The sequence below is a fragment of the Myotis lucifugus genome, unplaced genomic scaffold (genome assembly GCF_000147115.1).
Source record: "Myotis lucifugus unplaced genomic scaffold, Myoluc2.0 scaffold_57, whole genome shotgun sequence".
Lineage (NCBI taxonomy): Eukaryota > Metazoa > Chordata > Mammalia > Chiroptera > Vespertilionidae > Myotis > Myotis lucifugus.
The window spans coordinates 2,608,473-2,634,419 of NW_005871105.1; the positions used below are offsets into that span (position 1 = coordinate 2,608,473).

Genomic DNA, 25,947 nt, shown 5'->3' on the forward strand with positions numbered 1-25,947 from the left:
CCCCGGGGGGGGGCCTTTGCTTGCCCCCCCCCCCCCCCGCCGCAAGGGCCGGCGCCCTCCGGGGGGGGCCCCCCAACCCTGCTTTCCCCTCACTTTTTTTTCCCCCCTTTTGTTCCTAATCCTAATCATAATAATAACCGCAGTTAAAAGTTTCCGAAGTCATTCCGGGAGCGGGAGCCCCTCTTGCTCGCCGCGGAGGCCTCGCTGGAGGAGGAGGGCCAGAGCTCGGGGGCAGCCAATCGCGAGCAACGCTGCTAGTTATCAGAGCAGAATGGGCTGTAGTTTAGTGAAATAGGAAAGCTGCACAACACCGTGGAGTGCTCCCGTGTAAATAAAAAGGGGGAAAAGTTTCTCAAGTCGCCGCTGCACGACGTCGGGCCGGCGCCGGGCGGGGGTCTGCGCTCTCCGGGGACGGCCGTGCGCTGGGCTGGACTGTGCCGCACAAGCCCCGTCCCCATTGTTTGTGCTTCTTTCAAAATATGGCAAAGGTTCAGGTGAACAATGTAGTGGTGCTGGACAACCCGTCTCCCTTCTACAACCCCTTCCAGTTCGAGATCACCTTCGAGTGCATCGAGGACCTGTCTGAAGGTGAGTGGGCGCCCGCCCGCCGGGCTGTCAGTTGCGGCTGCAGACGTTGAAAGTTTCCCGGGCCCGGCCTCGCGAGGGCGGCGGCGCTCGGCGCCGGGCGGGCTGCGGGCTCGGCTCTGGAGGGAAACTTGAAGTTGATGGACGACGGCCGCCGGGGCGCGGGAGGCGTTCGCCGTGGCCGGGCGCCTGCCGCCGCTCAACTTGCTCGGAACTTGTTGGGGCGGAGGTAGCCATGTTGTCAGCTTTGTCTGGCGGGCGGCGACTCGCGAGACCCGCACTCGCGCCCGCGGCGCCGGCCGGGGGTCCCGCCGGGCTGGCCCCGCGTCGGGAACGGCCTTGGCGGTCCCCGCGGCCCCGAAGGGAAGGCCGGGAAGGGAGAGGCGCGTCTGTGATCGCGCCGGCGAGTTCGCAGCGGAGCCATCTTACCCCGAGGAGAGGATCGGGCCACCGACCCGGCGTCACGACGCCTCCTCTCCGTGGGTGACGAACGCGGCGCCCGCCGGCCCACCTTCCTGCCCCGCGGAAGGGCGAGTCCCTGCTTAGAGCTAACGCTGGAGTTGCCTGCTCTCCCGGGTGGCCGTGGCCGGCCGCGGTGGGGAGGAGAGCGAGGCTGTCCTCGCGCTGATTTCTCGCTGCCTCGACCAACCAGCGGGGGAGGCGGGCGCAGGCTCCGCGCTCCGGCCGCGGGGGCCCGGCCCGCACTCGCCGCCGGCGCCGGGATGCTCGGATGCTCGGCGCCCGGGACGCTGGCGCACGGGCTCCCCCGACCAACGGAACTCCGTTCCTGGCGACTGAAGTCTTCTCTCTCGGGAAGAAAGACATTGCTAAGCTAGAGAGTCACATTTCACCCAAGAGCAGAAATAAGAAAAATACTTAAATAACTGCCAGGACTGAATCACTACTGGCTTCTAAGTAGTCTGAAAGGTTTAATTCAAAAACGTGTTGAAATCTAATGAAAATAACTCGATATCCAAACACCCTGAACATAAAACACGAAAGTGGGCTAGGAAGTAAAAGGTAAAGTCATAATGGCAATGCACAAATTTTGACAATTTTTTCTAAGTAATAAAAAAGTTAAATATTCTTAATATGTGCAGTGATAAATATTTAGAAAGCTGAAACTTGCCAAGGTTAATTCGTTGGGAATTTATTAAAATACTCCGCGCTTTATTTTCAAAATTTGAAGGGAGAAAGTTTAACTTCATCAATGGTAATTTAAAAATTTAAATAGGGGGACACACATCTTTGAACTTAACAAATCTATTTAACAAAGTGCATTTAATATTATTGTACTAATCAAAGCATATAAAGCACTTTCAACTTAAATTAGTTTTTAATCTATAAAATATATTTTAGGGTGTTAATTTTTTAAATTATAAAAATACGCACTCATTGTAATAAACTTTCAAAACATCATATAAGTAACAGTCCGCTGTACTCAGTGCCTTCCCCATTTCATTCTTGTAAGTAACCATAGTTAACACTTTAATCTGTGCTCTCCCATACGGTTTAAATACATTTATAAAGCATATATGCACATGTATAACATGTAGTACACATTTTGAAACTTTTTAAATTTCTAAATAGGCCATCTAAAATTAAAGGAGAATTTTCTTACTATTTTGAAACCATTTGAGTACTTTATCATAGTAATACTATAAACATTTCAGCTACCAGCCCCATTTTTTTTTTAATACTCAAGTCTAATTTTTCCCATCTTATTGCCATTGCCAATTGCATATAAAAATGGGTGAATGTAATGAAACCATTGATTGGTCCATTCCAACTTACACTATAGTGTTTTAGGCATTAGAAGTTCTTCAGATTACAGGTATTTCTCAAGTGATAACTTTCATTTTAGGAGACAATTCTGAACAAGGAAGTTAGATGACTAAAGATGTTGTTACAGGGCCTTGACATTGGATGGTTGAAGCCTGCCATTCATGGAGGCAGAACTGTGTTCCATTTTTTACTGGAATCTACTCAGTTAAATCACTTCAGAATTTTTACAATACTAATGTTAACAGTACACCTCCTTCCATTTGTATACTTCATTTCCCATGATACCTAGACTCGGCATTTATTTAGATTTTTCTTTTTTAAGAGTTTAAGCTGAGTCATACCAAAACTGCAAAGGAATCTTTCAAAAAGTTGCCATGCTTGTGTACTCCACCTAGAGGTTGTGTAAATTAAGGAAACCGAGTTTACTTGGCAAAGGCTTCTTATAGGTTCCATACTTTATACTATTGAAATTCTTTATTTAAAAATTTTTTCTTTTCACTTTATAATTCTGTCTCAAGTCCCAAGCCAGAGATGGGCCACCATTTTTGATACTTTAACTTGTCAATAGCCCCCTCATTGTTTTACGTTCCTTTAAAAGCTTTGTTTCAGAAAAAGCCTTGAGGAGTAATTGTATTTATTATTGTTTAAAATTTATTTTTACAATATGTTTTTCTTGATTTCAGAGAGAGGAAGGGAGAGAAAGAGAGATAGAAACATCAATAATGAGAGAGAATCTTTGGCTGCCTCCTGCACGCCCTCTACTGGGGATTGAGCCCATAACCCCGGCATGTGCCCTGACAGGAATGGAACTGGGACCTCCTGGATCATGGGTTGATGCTCAACCACTGAGCCACACCTGCAGTGCAGAGGAGTATTTGCTTTTAAAATAATTTAGTTGTTTCTAATAATGGCTACATGTTAGTTGAATACTTACAATGTACCAGAGTAAAGCATAGTGCTTCATACTTTCAAATTTTCCAAAGACTACATACTTTCAACTAGACAAGAAGTCTTGCCAAGTAGTGCAATTAGTTGAAAATTCCCTTGGTGAATCCCTCACTCCCAACACAAATAGATACTTGCAGTCTGGGATTACCATAATTAAGTGAAACAGTCAGTTAACTTTTAAAATAAATGAGTAAATGCCTTCAACTAATAACCTGTGCAAAGCATCTGCGCCTTTCCCTGCTTCTAATACAGGAAGAGGGGAATAAAATCTAAGTTCTAAGAATTCTAAGAATAAAACAATTGATGCTAATTTAGAAATGAGTACTGAGCATTTCAAACTCAGTGGTTACAGCAAGCATCCCATAAACAAAAATCAAGGCATTGGTGTTACCCTGAGTTACAGCCTAGATTATCTCCCCATGGCTAGAAGGGGAAGAATTTATCTAACTAGTTAAATTTTTGGAAAGAGCCCAGGCTTTGGAGTTGCAGAGACATAACTTTGATTCTAATTCTTTGATTTACTAACTATGAGTCTAGGTAGATTACTTGGCCTCTCAGAGCCTCAACTTCCTTGTTTGCATAATAGGTATAATTAAATCCATATGATAAAGCTATTGAAGTGTAAACAACAGGTGTGAGGTGGCCAGCATGTAATAGGTATTTTATAAAAGGTTTATAAATCATGACTGTGTTCCTGTCAGACCACAAATGCCAACTTATACCAATTAGGAGGCCAAGGGCTCTATATTTTGAGGTACAAATACATATGAAATGAACAAAATATGCAAATCTACACTTGACAATTCCTAGTCATATCCTCACTTGGCTAGTTTAATAGGTTCACACCCTTAAAACAGTCCTGCCGCTTGGCTTTTGGGTTACCTACCTCATTGGCCACTAGTTTTGTAACCTACTTTATTGAGTCTTCCTCATCTCCATGACATTTCTGGACAGTACCAAGGAACACTCCCTAGGAATCCTACCTATTTACAATTTCCAAACTTTTACCAGATCTATTAATTATCTCCACTTAGATATCTAGTAGACACCTCAAACTGAACAAGTCTAAAATTAATGCCTGATTGGTTCCCTCACCTATCTCCTATGCATGCACTCGTAAAGCGCGCATGTGCGCACACACAGTGAGTCTTGCTGCCTCTGTCTTTAAGATTTATCAAGAATGCGACTGCTTCTCACCCCCATGGTAGCCACTCCTAATCAAAACCCTACAATGGCTTCCCTTGCCTCTTACCGTAAAAGCCAAGTCTTCTTAATGGTCTTCTAAACTTTGCACAATCTCGCCACGCCCTTCACTCCCCAATGTCATGGTAATTTTACTCTTTGCTCATTCTGGTCCTGCCTTAGCAGTCTTGCTTTTTCTTGCCAAGCATGCTGCTACCCTATGCCTTTGTATTTGTTGCTTCTTCTGAGTAGATATTCATATTGTTTGTTTCCTCACTTAATCTTATTAACAAATAGATGATCTGTTGAGGTGTCAGATGCAGGACCCTGCATCTGAAAATGTGCTAGAAGCTGGAAAGAAATAAAATGGTCTAGCCTGGGACACAGCCATGAATGACATATTAGGTCCTCAGAAAATGACTACGGACTTCATAAGAGAAAGTATAAGCTTAAAGGAACATTTAGTTCAATAAATTGTAGTTTATAAATACTGTATGAATAAGTAGTACCTATACTATATCTGGTATCTATTTAGGGAATGAAAATACCTACACAGTTACACAAAAATGGCAACTCATGGTGACACTCGATTCTCTACAAGTAACCCAGCAACACCCTCCTCTGGGAGGGCTGGTGTAGTCTTAGCGCAGTGAATCCAAGAGGCAGTCCACACTGCTAACCCCCTGAGAGGCCCAGGAGGTCTCAGATGGGTTTCTCTCTCCTCCCCTGACCCTAAAGAGGAGGCTCCTTCACAAAAACAGTCTTTTTACTCATCTCTGGGTTCTCACAGAGCACACTGAAGGGTGTTCAATAAAATCTGAGTGATTGAATTTCACAGAACGCCGTAGTTGCACTTTGGTGTGTCTTGTTCTTCCTTGTGCCTTTCCCCACCATCTATACCAGGGGTGGGCAAACTTTTTGACTCGAGGGCCACAATGGGTTCTTAAACTGGACCGGAGGGCCGGAACAAAATCATGGATGGAGTGTTTGTGTGAACTAATATAAATTCAAAGTAAACATCATTACATAAAAGGGTACGGTCTTTTTTTTTTTTAAGTTTTACTCATTTCAAACGGGCCGGATCCGGCCTGCGGGCCATAGTTTGCCCACGGCTGATCTATACTCTTGTATCAAGTGGCAAGAGGATCCTTGGTTTCTCCTTCCCAATTTAAAGAACGTATGACAGGAAGGGGTGCATTGAAGAAGACACCTGACTCTGGTTCTGTAACAGTTAGGAGCTGAAGCCCCTTCTGAGCCACAGGGAAGTTGGTCAATGATTTTCCATTTTGGAGCTCTGAAGATTTGGATCTGTGCAACATAGTGGGGGCAGTCCTTCCAAAGCGTGGTTAGTAAGTTAAAATACGACATGAATGGAGGAGGGGGGTGATTCCATAGCCAAATACATTTGGGAAATGCCGGACTAATGTCACTGGGTTTTACTGAAGGATGTCTCAGAACGCGTCCTCTGCCGCTGTGCTTTATGAATCCTCAAGACAAGGCTGAAGCATTTCCAAAGTTTTGAGCCATACTGTTTGTGAGGAGACCTGCCCAGGTACTAGTGTTTCACAAAAGAGCATTTTGAGAAATTGGTACAAAATGTAAGAATTTCTTAAGGAGCCATTTAGTGCCTTCCTGGATTTTCTGCTATGAAAAGCCAATTTCAGCAGCCAGTAAATGGCTAAGTGGACATTAAAAGGGTTTTTGATGTCATATTGTAATATAATCACTGAATATGAAATAATGTTTTGGTTTTAACCCTAGACCTGGAATGGAAAATTATCTATGTGGGCTCTGCAGAAAGTGAAGAATACGATCAAGTTTTAGACTCTGTTTTAGTGGGCCCTGTTCCTGCGGGAAGGCATATGTTTGTATTTCAGGTAAGATCATTCTTGGTAAATATGTATGTAAAATATGTTTCTTAACAGACTACATCAGATGGTTCTCATCCCTTTCCTTGTGGGTTAAATCACTCTGCTTCTGCTGCATTCGCTTTTTATCTACTTCTCTCACGTTTTAGAAAGTCTCTGTGTTATGCAGGAACACCGCCTCTTGATTTTGTTTGCTGAGAGATGTTAATGTGATATTTACTTCAGGGATTGCACAGCATGCAGTAACTTTATACGTGGTGGTTAATTTTGGGCTTTTCTGTGAATAGTCTCTTAGTATCAGACTTTCAGGGGGGTGCTGTCCAGCAGCCCCAAACAGAGATTAAAGATGCACACTACTAATTGGTGTAGTCAGTCATATGCAGCTTTATGGTTTCAGCCACTAGGAGTGATGATAATATAAAAAAAGCAACAACTTGATATCACCATAATCAGTAATGAAGCTAGGTTAAAAGGTATGTTAGTAGAAAGAGAGATGTGTGATCTTGGGTCATTGGAATTGAAGTCCAGTTTACTAAAGTATCTAATCTACACATTTTATAAAGGGTTACTGTTATAAAGCTACTACTCTGTTTACTGACTGTGAGGGGAATTTCTAATATAAATATGTTCTCAGATATTACTGACAGTATTGAGATCTATGCCAAGATTGCAGCATTGTCTTCTGTATTCAAAAGTTCTTTATGCTAAATTATATAAAACTATTCAGTCACTTTACAATTATCCATGCTTATTAGATACTTATAATAGTTGAAAGAGTAACTAGCCACAGGTTTTTACAAAACTATTAAATTTATTGCAAATATTTCTACAACAGGGTCCCATCAGTTAAGTAGAACCCACAGAAGAGACTTCATCCAGAGAAAAAATGAACTCTTCCTATTGCTGACTCCTGTTTTCTCACTTCATAGATGAGACCAATTTAAATGAATACTGCTGCTCAGATAATCCCATGAGATATGGGCCAAGACTAACTCAAACCTATGGCATCTTTAGAGCTGCTATCTTTCCCTCCCCTCTCCTAAATAGGGAATTCCAATTCTTGGTCTCCTAGCCTGCATGCTTTTTATTAAAAAGCAGCAAATAATTTACTGTACCTAAACAAGTGGTTTAAAAGCTCAAATATATTAAAGTGCTGTTAACCCAGATTGTGTGAGTGCATAACCTTGGTGAAAGACATGGGTACCAGAGAATGAGTGTGTAGGGGAAGCACTGCAGTTATAGATCTCGTTCAAATCCCACTTCAGTGCTTATTATGCACACTAGTAGCCCTGCACACGAATCCGTGCGCCAGTTGCTCTCTGCCCACTGCCCCGTCCTCCCCCCTCATAGCTTGCTGCCCTGCCCCTTCCTGTAGCTCTCTGCCGCCCACTTGTAGCTCACTGCCCCAACCTCCTACTGATCTGTGATCCAGTCGTTATGCGGTCAGTCAGTCATGCTTCACGGACTAATAACCATTTGCATATTACATCTTTATTATATAGGATATGACTTCAGACAGGCTCCCTAACCTCTGTTAGTCACCTATAAAATGTGGCGAATATCCCACATCATAAGAATGTTTTGAGGATTAAACGAGGAATGAAGCAGTCAAGTACAATCACTGACAAATAGTGCCCTATTTCTATGTTTAGAACTAAAATTTCACTCTTTTAGCTTCTTTTTTTTTTAAAATATATTTTATTGATTTTTTACAGAGAGGACGGGAGAGGGATAGAGAGTTAGAAACATGGATGAGAGAGAAACATCGACCAGCTGCCTCCTGCACACCTCCTACTGGAGATGTGCCCGCAACCAAGGTACATGCCCTTGACCGGAATCGAACCTGGGACCTTTCAGTCCGCAGGCCGACGCTCTATCCACTGAGCCAAACCGGTTTGGCTCTTTTAGCTTCTTGAAATTGTTATATAAAGAAGTAGTATTTGCTCTGACCCACAAACCTGGAGAACCTGTCCTTTACTGATAATTCACGATGTAGTAAAGAAACTTAGTTTGAGATGCAGTGAGTGATATATGCACCTTTTTATGCCACTATAAAAACTTCTAAAGCAATCCCTTGTTTTTTAAACAAACCCTTAAAAATATGTCCTGTGTATTTGTTGTTAAGAACATTCCTAAGCTTTTGGCTTAGAGTGCTGGAGAAAAAAATTATTCAAAAATATTTGCTTCTAGTGGTTTTCCACTGGTTTTACCTTGGTAACAGTGCACATTGACAAAAAGCAACAGAGGAAGCACATGTGATTTAGATCATATGTTCAGCCCATAAGTTTTACAAAATGTACCATTATCAGCAGAAAGGGACTAAAATACAGTTATTGTTTTGTGCTTCAAATAAACTGCCATAGTATTCTCCTGATCTGTCCTATTTTGCCTCTCACTTCTCCATCCTATGACTTCTCCATCCTAAGTGATCCGAGAGGTTTACAGGTTTTTCTACTTAAATTTGCCCAAGCTGAATCCTTTGGCAAACAAATTTTGAACACAAATATGCCTAGAACCAATTTGCTGAAGGGATGTGAAGCACTATGCGGGAAAGTCCCCATCGCTCTTCTAAACTACCTCTCTATTTCTTATCTCTACCCACTTCCAGGTACATGGGAAACTCTTTGGGGACCCCGCAAATAATATAACACCTCCATGGAGGGATGCTCAGGATTTCTAAGATAAACAGCATATTTTCAGGACAGACTCTCTCTGTCCCCATTCTGGTGTCTCCAAAGAGATCATAAACCACTTCAGAGCAGGAACTGAGTTATGAACGAATTTCAAAATACTAAGTACACAGTGTGTGCTCAGAGCTGTGCCAGACATGAGATTATATATAAAGACGAGGCCTGATGCACGAAATTTGTGCAAGAGTAGGCCTTCTTTCTCCCCTGGCTGCCGGCTCCGGCTTCCCTCCAGGACCCAGGCTTCCCCCCAGCCGCCACCAGGCACCTGGGACCCAGGCTTCCCTTGCAGCCCTGGCTTTATCCGGAAGGATGTCCAGAAGGATGTCTGGTCTAATTAGCATATTATGCTTTTATTATTATAGATGAACTGGATGGGACTCCTGCCCAAGATAAAACTTAGAATGACAGGCAAGATTGAAGGGTAAACATATTTGGGTTGTTAGACATTGCTAGTAGAGGATTTATGTCAAGTAATATGAGTGCATAAAAAAGATTGCTATTAATTCTAACTTTTGAGCTAAGAAGAATATATTTGATGCAAACTTTAAATGATGAATTTTTCAGGCTATGAGGCAAGAACATTTCAGGCCAAAGGGACAGTGTATGCAAGGCAGAGGCATAAAAGATCACTCTATTTTAAAGAACCTGTGTAATTCCAGAACAAGAGTGAGAGGTGTGGAGTTAAAGCAGTGGTTCTCAACCTTCTGGCCCTTTAAATAGTTCCTCATGTTGTGACCCAACCATAAGATTATTTTTGTTGCTACTTCATAATTGTAATGTTGCTACTGTTATGAATCGTAATGTAAATATCTGATATGCAGGATGGTCTTAGGCGACCCCTGTGAAAGGGTCGTTCGACCGCCAAAGGGGTCGCGACCCACAGGTTGAGAACTGCTGAGTTAAAGGGAGTGTGAATGGAGATGTGGGTTGGAGACAAATTGTGAAGGGCCTTACAGGTGAAGTTAACTGAGATTTTTATCTTAGAAATGGGGGTAATCATCTGAAGTGTTAAAACCTGGTGAAGGAATAGGACTAGAACTGAGCTTAGGTAACTAATGCTGGCAACAGTGCAAATGATAGGCTAATTTAGGTCTGAAAATTATGACTGGGAAAGGTTGCAATAAATAAAACTATGGATTGTGTATTATATTTTATGAAAGGTTTTATAATTGAATATTGCATAAACCTCATAAATGACAACATGCGGTAGCCAGATTTATTTTACTCTGAAGTAGTGATGCTTTCAAGCACCCAGGGTACTTGGGTATTACTGTGGAGAAACATGTGAATTGTATTTCCTGGCTATACGTCAGTCTCAAAAATGAGCATTTGTCTTCCCCAATATGATGCCCTCAACTGATGGTGTTCAAAGTAACCAAAATTCTAGTCTTCCTTGTAGTTAACAGCCTTTTGTGATATGTGTTTCTTTTCTTTTAAAATTATTCTAGGCTGATGCACCTAATCCAGGACTCATTCCAGATGCAGATGCCGTAGGTGTAACAGTTGTGCTAATTACATGCACCTATCGAGGTCAAGAATTTATTAGAGTTGGCTATTATGTAAATAATGAATATACCGAGATAGAATTAAGGGAAAATCCACCAGTAAAACCAGACTTTTCTAAGGTAATGTTCTGACTGTTCCTTTTTACAGTTTTTTATGCAATTGCCATTTCACAGTGTACCATGAAAATGGTAAATTTGAGGTCCTCGTGCCAAGTAGGAAAACTAATCATGGTTCCATTACCATGGATGACCTCAGACTCTCTCTCCAGATGAGTCATAAGTACTGTTGGTCAGGCACCTTGAGTCTCTGATTTCAGAAATTGAAAATGCCTCCTGTGAAAAACAGACCTTTGTTTATGACTTTCTGTATGGCATTTCCCATACATCATAATTCTATTCATTTTAATCCTTAGGAGATTCAAATTCATGTTTGTTGTACTGATTATGCAATAATAGTTTTGTCTGTAACTCTTCTCAAAATTGCAGGAGGAAGTTTTATGTTTGTTTTTATATCAACACTGTTCTCAGAACATCTATATGCCTTGTTTTATCTGCTACTCTTACAAGTTTAAACTAAAGGTATTAAATATTTTTAGTGATAGAAAACAGCTTAGCTTCTGAGTGAAAAGTTGAAATCAATGATTCAATATTCTCAAAAATAATTAGTACTTTATGATTCCATTGGGAACTGTAACAGTTTAGTGATTAGTGATTTTTGAGATTGAATATAACACTACCATGTAAGAAAATTTACATAAGTAGAAAGTAATAAGGCTAGAATGTTTTTTTATCCTGGTGTAGGACCTTCCATTGATCCAATTTATTAGTTACCTGTATGGCACAGCACCTTGTATAGAAAAAAATGAAGAAATTAGAATGTTGGGGTTTTTTTTTAATCCTCACCCAAGGATATGTTCATTGACTTTAGAGAGAGGATGGGAGGGAGGGAGAGAAAGAAACCTTGGTGTGAGAGAGAAACATCAATTAGCTGCCTCCCATACACACCCCAACCAGGGACTGAACCTGCAACCTAGGTTTGTGCCCTGACTAGGAATCGAACCTACAACCTTTCAGTGTATGGAACAGTGCACCAACCAACTGAGCCACACCAGCCAGGGCTAGAACACTGTTTTTAAGAATGAGCCATAATAATTAAAAGGTAGGAAGCCACTAATAACGAGGTTATATTTGAGGGAATTTTTCATTCTCTTTGAAATATTACTGAAGAGACACCATATCTCTCTAGAAAGCATCCTCTGAAACATTCACCTTTTAAAAACAAAAGTACTGCCGAAACCGGTTTGGCTCAGTGGATAGAGCGTCAGCCTTCGGACTGAAAGGTCCCAGGTTCGATTCCGGTCAAGGGCATGTACCTTGGTTGCGGGCACATTCCCAGTGGGAGATGTGCAGGAGGCAGCTAATCGATGTTTCTCTCTCATCGATGTTTCTAACTCTCTATCTCTCTCCCTTCCTCCCTGTAAAAAATCAATAAAACATAAAAAAAAAAAAGTATTGAGGACTGGGTATTTTCTTGGATAGTATAAGTATGAATTCTTATTTTCATTAGGCTAGTTTCTTTGCAGCAGCCCTAGTTCTTCTTTATTAGTTATGTTTTAGGTGCTTTGACTTATACATTTGTATGTATATGAACTTAGCCCTTGTGGAGTATTAATATAAAGAACCATTCTATCAAGCTCCTGTTTGTACATGGTGATCTAACTTTCTTCATGTTTACGATTTATATATTTTCTTCTTCCTATAGCTTCAAAGGAACATTTTGGCATCTAATCCCAGAGTCACAAGATTCCACATTAACTGGGAAGATAACACAGAAAAACTGGAAGATGCAGAGAGCAGTAATCCAAATCTACAGTCACTTCTTTCAACAGATGCATTACCTTCAGCATCAAAGGGATGGTCCACGTCAGAAAACTCACTAAATGTTATGTTAGAATCCCACATGGACTGCATGTGACCACCTCCCATCTCTTTAGTACAAATTAAGCTATTAAAACACAGAACTATTTCCCTGAAATTCTGTAAGTCATACCCACTAAGATACAATGTGAAGAATTTGTTTAAAAACCATCCTGTAGAAAGTTTATAAGAAAACCAGTATTTGAGCAAATTGTGGAATATAAATACAACTATTTTTAAGTAATTTTTCTCTAATGTGTTATTTTATTTGTTCTGAAACTAATCTGATTAAATCATATATATTATTTTCTTTATATGTAATTAAAGCACTTATAAAGAAATATGAATCACTGGACCAGGTTGTAAAGATGTCTTAGCCTCTTGGACAATAATCTGTGGACCACTATTTTACTGACCTTCAAAAGAACAAAGTTCACTTCAACTAAAATGTTTCTTCCTGTAATAACATAGTTTGGTTTAATTTAAGGAGTGAATTTCCATTATTTTTTGGCATATCCTTAAAGAAGGGATTTGAAATCAATTATATGCTACCAAGAACTTTAGAATCTGAATTTCCAGGCCATCTTGAAGCCTTCTATGGCTACTATTGTAGTTCATGTAATGTTAGATAGCATTCATTTTGTTTTCTAAGATAATAACAAGTGTGGTTAATTCTTTATAAAGTCCTCTGGCTATGGTTTTTGTTTTTATGAGAGTTTAGGACATCAGAACACTTAATGAATCATACACATCATTACCCAGTGCAATCAACATGTCAAGAGCAAATACAAACTCCCTCAGTTTAAAAACAGGAGAATATAATGACTTAGATCTGTTCATTAGATTTATAATAATACTATAAACTTAACTCTTTAAAACTGTTTCATAGATCATCTGTTGTTAGCATTTATATAAAAACTGGATTTGGGGCAGTATATTTAGCTTTACCCTAACAGGTAAGTTATTATTTTGGAAATGTATATATCTTCACACATGTAGTACTCTTTCCATTATCCCCAACACTCATGCAGAATAAGATTGACATATTCTTGATAGCTTTTCCAGATAAGTTTTTTTAAAAGCAGTCTTGGAAAGGAATTCATAAACTAAATGGGCCAAGAGGTTCTTTTTCTTTGTTAAGAGCTAGGTCCTTCCTCAAAAAGTTTCTTATGCTCCATTAACTTAAGTGTAGAATATTCTCGTTGCTCTTGCTGCTAAGCAAGACATCAGCCATATGATGCAGAGTTATGCAGTGCCTTCATATCGGAAACTTTTATACTATACTACACTTTAAAGCTTTTATTTTGAGGAAGAGAAAAGGGCATTTGTCTGAATATGGAATCTAAGTTGTACATATTTCCTGTCATTCTAAAAGTGAATTTGTGAAGCAAAATTTTGCTAAACGTTAAAGTTTGAAATTTAATATACCAGATTATTAAAATACTATCCACTAGTTCATAGACTATAAAAATAAAATACATCCTACTGTCAAAACTATAAAGAAAAATTTTATTTTTGTCTAGTTGCAATGAAAATAAAATGTTAAAAGTATTAAAATAAAAATAAAAGTAGTATTTTCCAACAAAGAGCTCAGTGATTAATATAACGGGCAAGATATGTGCTTATTAGAAATAAAGCATATATAAGCCAGATTACCAATTATATTTCACTGCTAAGGTGTGTTTTAGTTTTTTTTAAATTGATTTTTAGAGAGAGAGGGAGAGGGAGGGAGAGAGCAACATAGATCAGCTGCCTCCTGCATGCCCCCTACTGGGCTTTGAGCCTGCAATGCGGGCATGTGCCCTGACCAGGAATCCAACAAGCAACCTTCGGGCACAGGATGATGCCCAACCGAGCCACACTGCTGAGTTTTTATTTTGATAAATTATAATACTGGTTTGTATTGACAACTGAGGGTTAGGTTTTTTTATTGTAAATGGACAGCCAATTTTCACAGAAGTTTGCGACTTTAAAACTATTATTAAAAATTATGGTTCTATGCCCTAGCCCAGGGGTGGGCAAACTTTTTGACTCGAGGCCCACAATGGGTTCTTAAACTGGACCAGAGGGCCGGAACAAAAGCATGGATGGAGTGTTTGTGTGAACTAATATAAATTCAAAGTAAACATTATTACATAAAAGGGTATGGTCTTTTTTTTTTTTTTTTTTAGTTTTATTCATTTCAAATGGGCCGGATCCGGCCTGCGGACCGTAGTTTGCCCACGGCTGCCCTAGCCAGTTTGGCTCAATGGATAGTGTCAGCCTGTGGACTGAAGGGTCCCAGGTTCGATTCGTGTCAAGGGCACATGCCTGGGTTGTGGGCTTGATCCCACTGTGGGCCTGCAGGAGGCACCCAATCAATGATTCTCTCTCTCCCTCTCCCTTCCTCTCTGAAATCAATAAAAATATATTTTAAAAAAAATATGGTTCTATAAGATAATTTTAAATATTAAAATTAAAGTAGAAAAATTTAGAATTCAAACATTAGGAACTGAGAAACTAGTTTTTCCCCCCCATTTAGCCTCATTTACAGACACTATGAATTATGACTAGAAGGTTTAGAACTATTTTTCCCCTTTTTGATCATAGTAAATAGCTGTGTCCTGGGAAGATAAATAAAAACAAACAATATGCCACAGAAGAGACCGAAGGGGAGGTTGGAGGGAATGAGGGTATCATCTGAGCTGAGAAAACATTCAGAAATCGGAGGAGCATGCTTTGTTCAGCTCCTTAGAATGGAGCTCTCATTATGTAGGACCATTAATGGAGATTTGCTGCTTTATGATAACTTTAAAATATACACTTCTCATAAGAAATCTGAGCACAGGGTTAGGCTCCCCTGACAAGTAATAAATAACATTTATAAAATGTGTAAGATCAAAGGCCCATTATAGAAGAACAGGAGAAATATTTCCCCAGTCAAAATGGAGTAAAAATACAAAATGGCATCAAACATGTCTTTTAAAATATATTTTTCCTAAAGTCACTTTGTAATCAAATCTTGATATCCTATCTGCAAAGGCTTTTAAATGCATTGTTGAAGAATCATTAGAATGTGTGAATAAAGCTGCACAATGCAATGATGAAAAGACACTTTTCACATATTAAGACATTTTCTGCCTAAGAATTTTCCACAGGAGCTTCCATTGCCCGTGAGATCTATGAGCATAAAAATGCCTTAAGCACAACATGATCTATCTATGTAAACTGAAATTTTTACCCTCCTATTTAATTATTCCAGTGTTCTGCTCACTGGGTCCTCAAACAATGCCAGGTAATACATACTTTTTCATGCATAAGTATGTATGAAGATAATCACTAGATTATGAGAAAAGTGAATAGCATTATTCAAAACTAAGATGCAAAAAGATATATAGAATAAATTTTTGGAAAATAAGTGATGGTGGAGCCTTTAAAATATTTTCTTAAGAGCTACAAAAGAAATGCTACATATTTCCTTCCATTTTTGGCAGTAACTCAGAAATTAGCTTGAAATTGATCATATTGTAGGTACTTTTTAATAAGAAAGAAAACCATTGTATTAGTTTCTGTAGTGACATTAAATGAAATTGTCATGTAAAATACCTGCACTAGTAGATCCAATTCCTGTGGTAAGCACAGATCTTGGTGTAATCTTTGCTGCATATTTGAGGAATTGAGATTTCCCTGTGCCAGGATCCCCAACCAATAAAAGATGAGATTCACCTAGAAAAAAGTAAATGTCAAGTTTTAAATTTCTATGAACAAGTATAATTAATCAAAAAGAAAATGGTCTACTTGGATTGTCAACACAATGTATAATTTATACTAGAGGCCCGGTGCACGAATTCGTGCATGGGTGGGGTCCAGACAGCCAGCCAGCCAGCCCCGATGGGGGCCCATTGGGCCAGGCTGGCCCGGGGGGAGGGGCCGCGGGTAGTTGGCCGGCCGGCCCCGCCCCCGATCTGGGTGTTGGCAGATCAGGGGTGGGGCCAGCCAGGGGGGCGGGCCCAATTGGAGCCTGGATCAAGCTGGTTGGCTGCTGCAGTGTGTGTCATAGCCACTGGTCGTTCTGGTCGTTCCGCCGGTCCAGTTGCTGGGCTTTTATATATATAGATAATGCTTTTGCTGTATACTTGGTCATTTGAGAAAAGATTTAACTAAAATATCTTTAGCAAAGTTAACTGTCATCATAAATAACAACCTTTAAATGATTTCTGAAGGTGACATTTAAAATAAAAATTTTCTTAATAGACTTTGTGTTATTTCTAGATGTCCAGGCCTATGTTTACTGGTTTTTTTTTAAATTTGGCTTATAAAGTTTCTGATTTTATTTATTATATTTTTATTTGAGCACTTTGAAAAAGTGGAACTTTTACCTTGGCCAGTTTATCTCAGTGGTTAGAGCTTTTAACCAAAGGGTCACAGGTTTGATTCCTGTTTCCTGGTCAAGGGCACTTATCTAGGTTGAAGGTTTGTTTCCACCCCAGTCAGGGCATGTGCAGGAGGCAAGCAATCGATGTGTCTATCTCACATCAATGTTTCTCTCTCCCTCCTCCTCCTTCCCTTCCCCTCTGTCTGAAAATCAATGGGAAAAATATCCTTGGGTGAGAATTTTAAAAAATAAATAAAAAATAAATACAGAATGCTGGGGGGCGGGGGCAGTGGGAGCGACTGGGGAGAGGTCAATGGGGGAAAAAGGAGACATGTAATACTTTAAACAATAAAGAATTTAAATAAATAAATACTGAAAATGTGGGACTTTATAAGTGCTTTATAAATATATCATTTATGATTCCAACAGTTAAGTGAAAATCTTTTCATTTAAAAAAAATTTTAGTTTAATGAAATATCTATCTTAAAGTACTCTTCTTTTTCAAATGTAACACAAATGAACATGAATATCCTGTGGTTGTATTATATCACTGATCAAACAAATTCCTTCAGTAATATTTAAGTATTTTCTAAATCTATTAATAGGAAACTCCTCTTTAGGCACAACATTTAGCAGAGTGCCTTGCAAACAGTGGGTGATCAAAACATACCATACACGTAACCCTTATGACATTTACTGGTCTATATGCAGTACATGGTTTTAGAGTACCGACTAACCGCCTGATTGACATTAATGTATTTGGAGTCTTTTGATCTAGTCTTTGGTTATTATGACTCTCATATGCCCTATACAAAGACCATAATAAACCTACTTTACGCCAGATTCAGGTCAGTTAAGTGTGTTAGCAGCAAAAGAGCTTTCTGCCACTTGGACATAATTACATACATAGAGTAATCTTTGCCTGAATGTGTGACCTACAGCAGCACCAAATGGCAGATGGCACATTTGCAACCCACCGGCAGAAGGGGAATCAGCAGGCAGATGACTGAGAGCAGCAGTCTGAGAGAAACACACTGACAGTCACAGATGGAGGGACGCTGACTTGGTGACATTAAAAAGCACTATTTCTAATCTTTTTCTTCTTTTTTAAACAAATTTTTTAAAAGATATATATATATATATATATATATATATATATATATATATTTTATTTCAGAGAGGAAGAGCGAGAGAGAGAGAGAGAGAGAGAGAGAGAGAGAGAGAGAGAGAAACATCAATGATGAAAATCATTGATGGGCTGCCTCTTACATGCTCCCTACTGGGGATTGAGCACACAACCCAGGCATATGCCCTGACAAGAAATCGAATCGGAACCTCCTGGTTCATAGGTCGAAGCTCAACCACTGAACCACACACTGGCTGGACTCTAATCTTTCCCTCTTAAAGATGGTGGATCTGATGAAAAACACAGACAGTAAAAGAAATGTGAAGATTTTGTGACACCCTGAGAGCTTAGAGAAAAACTTACTCATTGAAAAATTTATGATTTCTTTTAGTCTTTGGAATTCTAGAAAGTAGCTACTGATATACAGATGTTGGGCTAAGTATTAGCCAGACAACTGTCAGCTTTAAAAGACTACATTTGGAAAGTAAAGCTCAAAAAGCAATTTTTACTCAGGAAAAACAAATTCTCGTTTCTCTTCTTATGTGTTACAACTTTTCAAAAGTTTTAAATAGGTACTAACCTCTGACTCGTGTTCCTGTAGCATCCGTCCTTTGAATCCCACCAGCCAGTACCATGGCCACAGCAAGCTTTACTAGATACATCCCAAAAACTTGAGGGCATAAACTGGCCAATATTTCATTCCTTCCTAGAAAAGGTAGAAAGACCAGAAGTTGCCAACAATTTTTAAGAAATCATAACTGAAAATTTCCTCCCTACCCTATAACACACTCCACCATCTAAAATGATTTAAAGGCCCTGGCCCAATAGCTCAGTTGGTAGAGTGTCATCTTGGTATGCCAAGGTTGAGGGTTTGATCTCCAGTCAGGCACATACAAGAATCAACCAATGAATGCATAAATAAGTGGAACAACAAATTGATGTTTCTGTCTCTGTCTCACTTCCTCTCTCTAAAATCAATAAATAAAAAAATAAAATGATCAAGAGGACCATTTCCAAATGACTAAAAGCAGTGAATGATTTAGTTCTCTTCTTAATGCCATGAGGTGAAATGTCTGCTTTATTCCTGGGTGCTACCTGCTTAAGTTTCCATAAATTTATCATACTTTAGAGGGGACAGAAAAGAATCTCATTTTCTCCTTCATTAGGCTAGCATTACCCTTAAAAATAGAGCTGGCTGCACTTTCTGTGCAGTAATTTTAGTAAAATTACTACACTGTGTAAATAAAAGGAGAGTGCTTGATCTCAGAACAGTAAGTTGGATTGTAGGAGCCAGAACCTTTACATACAGATACTTGGAACTTCTCCAGGGGAGTCAGAGAAATAAAATCAGTCCACCCTGTGAGGCAGTTCAGCATTTGCTCTGAGCAGTTTGGTAAATTCTGTTTTACTTAGAATAAGTTACTAGTAACTAGGGTATCAGGATATTAAGACCATTATAAGCTTTAAGTTCGCCAATCCAAGCTGCAGGTCTTGGATTCCTCTGATCATGTGCTTTAAATAAGAGACTATCAGTGTTTTAGGATCTGTTTTCAAAAATGTTAAAACACCAAATCTGAGACCCTGCCTATCCCATTCATGAATAAAGTAGGTATTTCATTCGGTTTCTGGCCTAATCAACCAACAGAGGAACATGAGAGTCTAGCAAGCCTTGCCTGAGCCTGTCTAACACAGAATTCACAACTAATGGTGCTGTGTCTACGTTCATGTTACCAGAAGTTAATGTCCACATACTGGTAACTAATTTGCATGTTTTGGGACTTTTATACTTATCTGAATTTTTACTCATGTTTCAGTGATAGCTATTTTGAGGTGAAAATAATTGTATGAGTACTCCTATAGCTGAAGATTCCAGTTCCAAAAGCTTTCCTGCCAAACCATCAAGGAAGAGAAAGAGCCTTCCTCTACAATTTATGGGCCAACACACAAAGGCTCCTTTTGGTAATATATCCAAATTGCCTCATAATCTATGGGAATATGACCTGGGATTGCAGAAATGGTGAAGAAAATATTTCAGTACAACAGGGACCAAAAAGAATTAGTAAATCCTAGAGGAAGTTAATTGACTGCTGGAGGGAATCCATTCCATTGCTGTGGTAGAAAAGCCAACTAGGCAGAGTTGGGCTGAGGCATCTATACTAATAAAAGGGTAATATGCTAATTAGGCTGGGAGAACGGACATCTTCCTACCATATGACTTCATTCTGGACAAAGCCATGGTGGTGGGGGCAGAGGCAGAGGCGATTAGGGTCGAACAGGCCAGCAGGGGAGGGCAGTTGGGGGCCATGAGGCCGGCAGGGGAGGGCAGTTTGGGCCATGAGGCTGGCAGGGGAGGGCAGTTGGGAGCCATGAGGCTGGCAGGGGAGGGCAGTTGGGGGCCATGAAGCCAGCAGGGGAGGGCAATTGGGGGCCATGAGGCTGGCAGGGGAGGGCAGTTGGGAGCCATGAGGCTGGCAGGGGAGTGGTTAGGCGGTGATCAAGCTGGTAGGCAGGCAAGTGGTTAGGAGCCAGCGGTCCCGGATTGTCAGAGGGATCCGGGATTGGAGAGGGTGCAGGCCAGGCTGAGGGACCCCCCCTCCCCCCGCACAAATTTTGTGCACCAGGCCTCTAGTCCTATATAATAAAAGGCTAATATGCAAATCGACCAAACAGCAGAATGACCAGTCGCTATGATGCGCACTGATCACCTGGGGGCAGACGCTCAATGCAGAAGCTGCCCCCTGGTGATCAGTGCACGAGAAGCCAGGCTCACAGCTGGCAAGTGCAGCAGCAGTGGTGAAAGGAGCCTCTCCCGCCTTCATGGCAGCACTAAGGATGTCAGTCGGACATCCCCCGAGGGCTCCTGGACTGCGAGGGTGCAGGCCGGGCTGAGGGACGCCCCCCCCTCCCCCCGGCTGAGTGCATGAATTTCATGCACCAGGCCTCTATTTGTGATTAATAAGGAATGACTGTGGTCCAAGGGAGGGTTACAGATTTTTATAAGGACCTGATCCTAAGAAATAATTTTAAGAAAAAATATTCTTTAAAAAATATGATTCCTAGAAGGTTTGCTTATAAAAGCCACAATATAGAGACCTGTGGTTCTTTCTGTATAGATCAGGTAAAAGAATGATCATATGTGCTACACACATAAGCAAAAAAATATATCATGCCACAAAATAAAAGCAAACTGCCTCTATTTTGGCAAATCAGGGCCTTTTTTGTGTGGGTGTAATGATAACTATCCAATTCAGATGTGATTTAAGAATAAAGTAATCACTATGTAGTTGATTGGAGATGAAGTTTATTAGAAATAGCCTATTACTGCCCAGTCAGCATGGCTTAGTGGTTGAGTGTTGACCTATGAACCAGGCCATGGTTTGATTCCTGGTCAGGACACGTGTGGGAGGCAGTTGATCAATGATTCTCTCTCATCATTGATGTTTCTATCTCTCTTTCTCTCTCCCTCTCCCTTCCTCTCTGAAATATTAAAAATATATATATTTTTAAGAAGAAAATGTTGTTGTTGTTGTTTTTTTTAAAATATATTTTATTGATTTTTTACAGAGAGGAAGGGAGAGAGATAGAAAGTTAGAAACATCGATCAGCTGCCTCCTGCACACCTCCTACTGGGGATGTGCCCGCAACCCAGGTACATGCCCTTGACCGGAATCGAACCTGGGACCTTTCAGTCCGCAGGCCGATGCTCTATCCACTGAGCCAAACCGGTTTCGGCAATGTTGTTGTTTTTTAAAGTAACAGCCTATTACTGCCTTTGGTTTATTTTTCTCAGAAGATACCTCCAAGGAAGAATGAAAACAGGCATTTGAAGATTTAATTGGTGTTTTATACATTTGGGATTTTTATTAAAAATACTTTATAAACTCAAAGGCTGTGATGTTTTAATCTATGTAATTATAGCTTAGTGTCATAATCAAAATTTTTGCTGTGATGACAGCTTATTTTTTGCATCTTTCCATCTTTCTCATCACTTTTCTACGTAGCTCCTATTTTTAAATCTTCAGCTAAAATCATGTGAAGATGTCCATATAATTTAAAGGACATCAGACAAGGTGTCATAATAGGATGAGTTTTTCCTATTTAAGGTAAAGAAGGTAGAAAATTCTGAAACTACTTTGGCAGTATAAGATGTTAAAATTGTTAGAAATGAAAAACCTCTTGGAAGCCAGCCTTATTTTTCCATATCTCTAAATAGAAGAGGCTATGCCAGAAAAGGGCTTCAGGGGAGGCTGTGGCTAGAGGCACTGACTGATGCTACTACCCTGTGCACTCAGTCGCTGAGTTATGGGACATGTAAGGCTACCCCCAATCAGAGACAACATGTTTAACTACTGAATGAAATGCCATTAATAATTATCAGCTTTATACCCTTAATCACAAACCTGCAAAGGGATCACTCTTATAGTGTTCCCAAAAATCTTCAAATTCCTTTCGGACCTCCTCATCCATGATGATCCCTGCAGACTGCTCATTATTTACTTGGACATAATTGGCTTTCAGGACTATCTCCACTTCACAGCGCACATCTCGCTGAAAGGGCTTCCACCGTTGCATGACAACCCCATAGATAGTGAGGTCATCACCTAGGAAAAAGCACCAAGTGAGTCCAGCAGTAGCACTCTGCATACTGGGCACAGACTCCCATGACAAAGGACAAGGACATAAACCACTTCCTGACCACGGTTCAGAGTGCTATACACTCATCCAACACTCATTCGGAAAACAATTTGGGTGAAAAAACCACCAGAGATTCCTAATTTTTTTAAAAACAGGCACTTGTATCTGTACAACTAAAAGCAAAAGTCAGCATTTTTATTTTTTCTTAATCTGTCACATTATAATCGCACCAAATTATTACCCTTCACTGGGAAAATAGTTTACTGGATGACATTCATCATTATCATATTGGGTGAAAGGCTCATCCTCTCAGAATCTCAAGCCACAGAGATTTCATTAAAGAGGTGAGAAATGCAGCCAAAAGATTAAACTATAATCAGTTTGCTGTCAGGAAGGAAAGAATTTAGTGATGACATACTACTTTTAGTAATTTATAGATTAATTTTTACTTAACACATTTACTAACATTGTATTCACTAACTTTTTTTTAAATGAACAAAAGAATGAATGAACAAAGTAATGAATGAATGAATACCTGTTCTACATCAAAACAACTTTGAATAGACTATGAAAGCCCAAAAGACAACCCTGCTTATTCCTTCTTGGTTGGTTCCTTCCCACCTTAGGAAACTCTCTAATTCCTAGTGGACAGGATAGTAAACTTTTACAGATTTTCCTAAGAGGCCTTGGTAGTTTATAGGCACCTTCTCCAAACACTAACTTCTGTGCTTATTACATACAATTCAAAACATCAGTAACAAATTTTTACGAATGCTTGCCATTCAATATTTTGGCACTGGGAAAGACAAAATCCTAGTCCCCAGAGATTTCAATCTTATTGAACACAGGATGTTGGACATCCCCCAAACCCAATCCTGGTGTTTATATTTTGCACAATAATATTGTCTCTGAACTAACAGGCACATCTTTATTTCCAAGGTTGTGTCAAATATATATTTGCTGGTGCAAAATGCCTTAGACTCTAAATTTTAATATGCAATGTGTAATCCACACAGCTTTTGATTTTCTGAAGTGTACTGTAAAGGCTAAATGCATGGAACCAATGGTAGCAATTCACAGAATAGAAAGCATATTTCTAGCCAAAGGCAACTTTATAAATAACAAATAGGTGCTTTACACTTGTTTTTAAAATCCTTTCCAAGCTACTGCCTGGTGGTTTTCAAACTCAATCAAGAATAATGATCATTTACTATATTGTCTACCCCAAATTTTGTAGATGAAAATAACTGGGGCAACTTTATATGCACATTGGAACAATCCTCTACTAGGGTCATTTTATGGGTTATAATTAGGTTGTTCCTAATTTAGTCAAATGAGGAACTTAACTTTTAAATATAGTACATACTAGTAAAAATCTGACTTCAATAGCGGTGATAATGTGGAAAATGTAGAGTACTGAAGAATGGCCAAGAACACTGACTCATTAGATTTAAACTTAAATCCCAGCTCCACCACTTACTGGTTATGTGACCTTCGGCAAGTTACCTAACTTTGCTGAGCCTATGTCTTGACCTACAAAATGGGAATAATTATATTTATATCACAGGACTATAGTGATAATTAAGTCAAATAATGTTTGTAAATTAACACAGTATCTAGAAATATAAGTGCTCAATAAATATTAGCTATTATTATACTAAACCTAACCTTACATTTGTAGAGCAATTGATACCTTTAAAAAGCCCTTCATATATACATGTTTTGAATGGCAGATTCCTGTGATCATCAGAACAATTATGGGGTACATGTGACACTCCAAGTGAATACTCATTTTAGTTTTCTATGGTAAAAATTATAAACAATGTTATTTGCAGAAAGCTAAATTTGTTACTTTCATATAATCCAGTCCAGTCACTTTGTGCTATTCTGTCTTCTGCAGTGTATTTACTACTGCAGCCATCCCCATCAGACCCATCTCAGATCTGCTGCCCTGCCAGCTTTCAGCACATAACCTCCAGCTTTATTACTTTGCAACGTCAGTTTGGGTTCCTAACTAGACTGTAAATTCCCAAAGGACAAGGATTATGCCAATTATGTCTTTTGATATTTACAGAAGTTTATAGCTATGGATAAATGAAAAAATAGCTGTTGACCGACTGCTTCCATACATTCTTTTTTATTAGTGACCTGTGAAAGGAAAATACCTTAAGGTGTGTTTTTTTCTGTGTAGAAAGAATTCAGTTAGATGAAATCTCTGTCAAAGGATAATTTCATGTTCAGGCTAAGCTCATATAAGCACTGCTTTGCTGATCCAGACATTACAGATTTAGGTTAAAATCTAGGGTCCTATATGAACAAGGTACTCTGACACAGACCTGTCCATTTAGCAGGAAATCCATGATCAAAGCTGTTATTTCCTTAGTATACTGTTTAGATAACTATAAATTGTTAATGTATTTGACATAAATTTCAAACTACACTGAGTGGCCAGATTATTATGACCACCCCATCAGTACTTCATTGACACTTCCAAAAATACTGAATATTGAAAACTTCCTAAGCAAATATTCTCAAGGTTTTATTATTATTATTATTTGCATAACTAATCCACTTCATTGTATTGATGGGGTGGTCATAATAATCTGGCCACTCAGTGTATGAGTTGGTGATTCCTGGATGAATGGGGGAGTCTTTTGATAAAGAATTATTAATGACTCTAGATAATGAACTCTTTTATTTCCATACAGTGTTTGCCTCATCATTTTAATATCAGCTCAGTAAATATCTTCTAAATGAAGCATTTGGAGAAATCTAAGGTTAAAAAAAGGGAAATGATAGAATTTGGCAAAATGAAGCATTTTCTATCTGACTTTAGGGGAGAACTGGAATGTGGAGTAAGAGATCAGGTATACCTGTTATTGCCCAGCATATCCAACTGTGCTGTTTTTATAGTTGAAGAGTGCTTTAGAGAAAATGGGAAATATTTAAAGCAGGTGAATTGAAAGGCAACTGCTGATATTCAGCTAAGTTTTAGCAATCATTTCCATTTTCTGACCCGCCTTCAATTTAACTTAAATGTCAAAAAAAGGAGTGGAAATCGTTAGGCAATTTTTAGATTAATTGTAATAACAGTTAAGAAAGAGAAAGGATAAGCTCTCATTTCTCCTCACAGACAATGGTCTGGATAGGCCTGGGAATGCATGCAGGGAACAGAAGATGCTGGATTAAGGGGACAGGCTTCCATTCTCCTTTTCTTGGGTTGGAAACTGGAGCCTTAGCGAAACTGATGAAAGATGTGTAGCTCTGAGGACAACTTTGTTTGGGACTGAGTCTACAAACCCAAGACTCTCAAGCTCTATACCAGAGTCTTCTGTCAGTATGGGAAGATGAC

General features: G+C 39.5%; 3 protein-coding genes across 9 annotated transcripts in view; 1 reads left to right on the top strand and 2 right to left on the bottom strand.

Moving 5' to 3' along the window:
• MCM9 (minichromosome maintenance 9 homologous recombination repair factor) overlaps positions 1 to 25,947 on the bottom strand; it is a 59,640-nt gene that overhangs the window by 26,497 nt on the left and 7,196 nt on the right. The window contains exons 5-7 of one of the 7 annotated variants that reach the window (XM_006089208.2): positions 22,361 to 22,561; positions 18,541 to 18,666; positions 16,066 to 16,185 (exon numbers count right to left, since the gene is read on the bottom strand). The exons of 1 other annotated variant lie outside the window; for it this stretch is intronic. In XM_006089208.2, the coding sequence (XP_006089270.1) occupies positions 16,066 to 16,185; positions 18,541 to 18,666; positions 22,361 to 22,561 (447 nt within the window). The remainder of the gene's footprint in view (positions 1 to 16,065; positions 16,186 to 18,540; positions 18,667 to 22,360; positions 22,562 to 25,947) is intronic. 5 more of the 7 variants (XM_023754178.1, XM_006089209.2, XM_014456234.1 and 2 more) reach the window with 5 other exon arrangements.
• On the top strand, positions 144 to 13,157 carry ASF1A (anti-silencing function 1A histone chaperone). Its single transcript, XM_006089207.3, has 4 exons — positions 144 to 588; positions 6,262 to 6,377; positions 10,507 to 10,683; positions 12,326 to 13,157. Exons 1-4 carry the CDS (start codon positions 480 to 482, stop codon positions 12,536 to 12,538), a joined length of 615 nt encoding a protein of 204 aa, XP_006089269.1. The 5' UTR covers positions 144 to 479; the 3' UTR covers positions 12,539 to 13,157.
• Positions 579 to 1,996, bottom strand: LOC106697247 (translation initiation factor IF-2-like). Its single transcript, XM_014456235.2, has 2 exons — positions 1,978 to 1,996; positions 579 to 1,391 (listed from the first exon to the last, which is right to left on the bottom strand). Exons 1-2 carry the CDS (start codon positions 1,979 to 1,981, stop codon positions 616 to 618), a joined length of 780 nt encoding a protein of 259 aa, XP_014311721.1. The 5' UTR covers positions 1,982 to 1,996; the 3' UTR covers positions 579 to 615.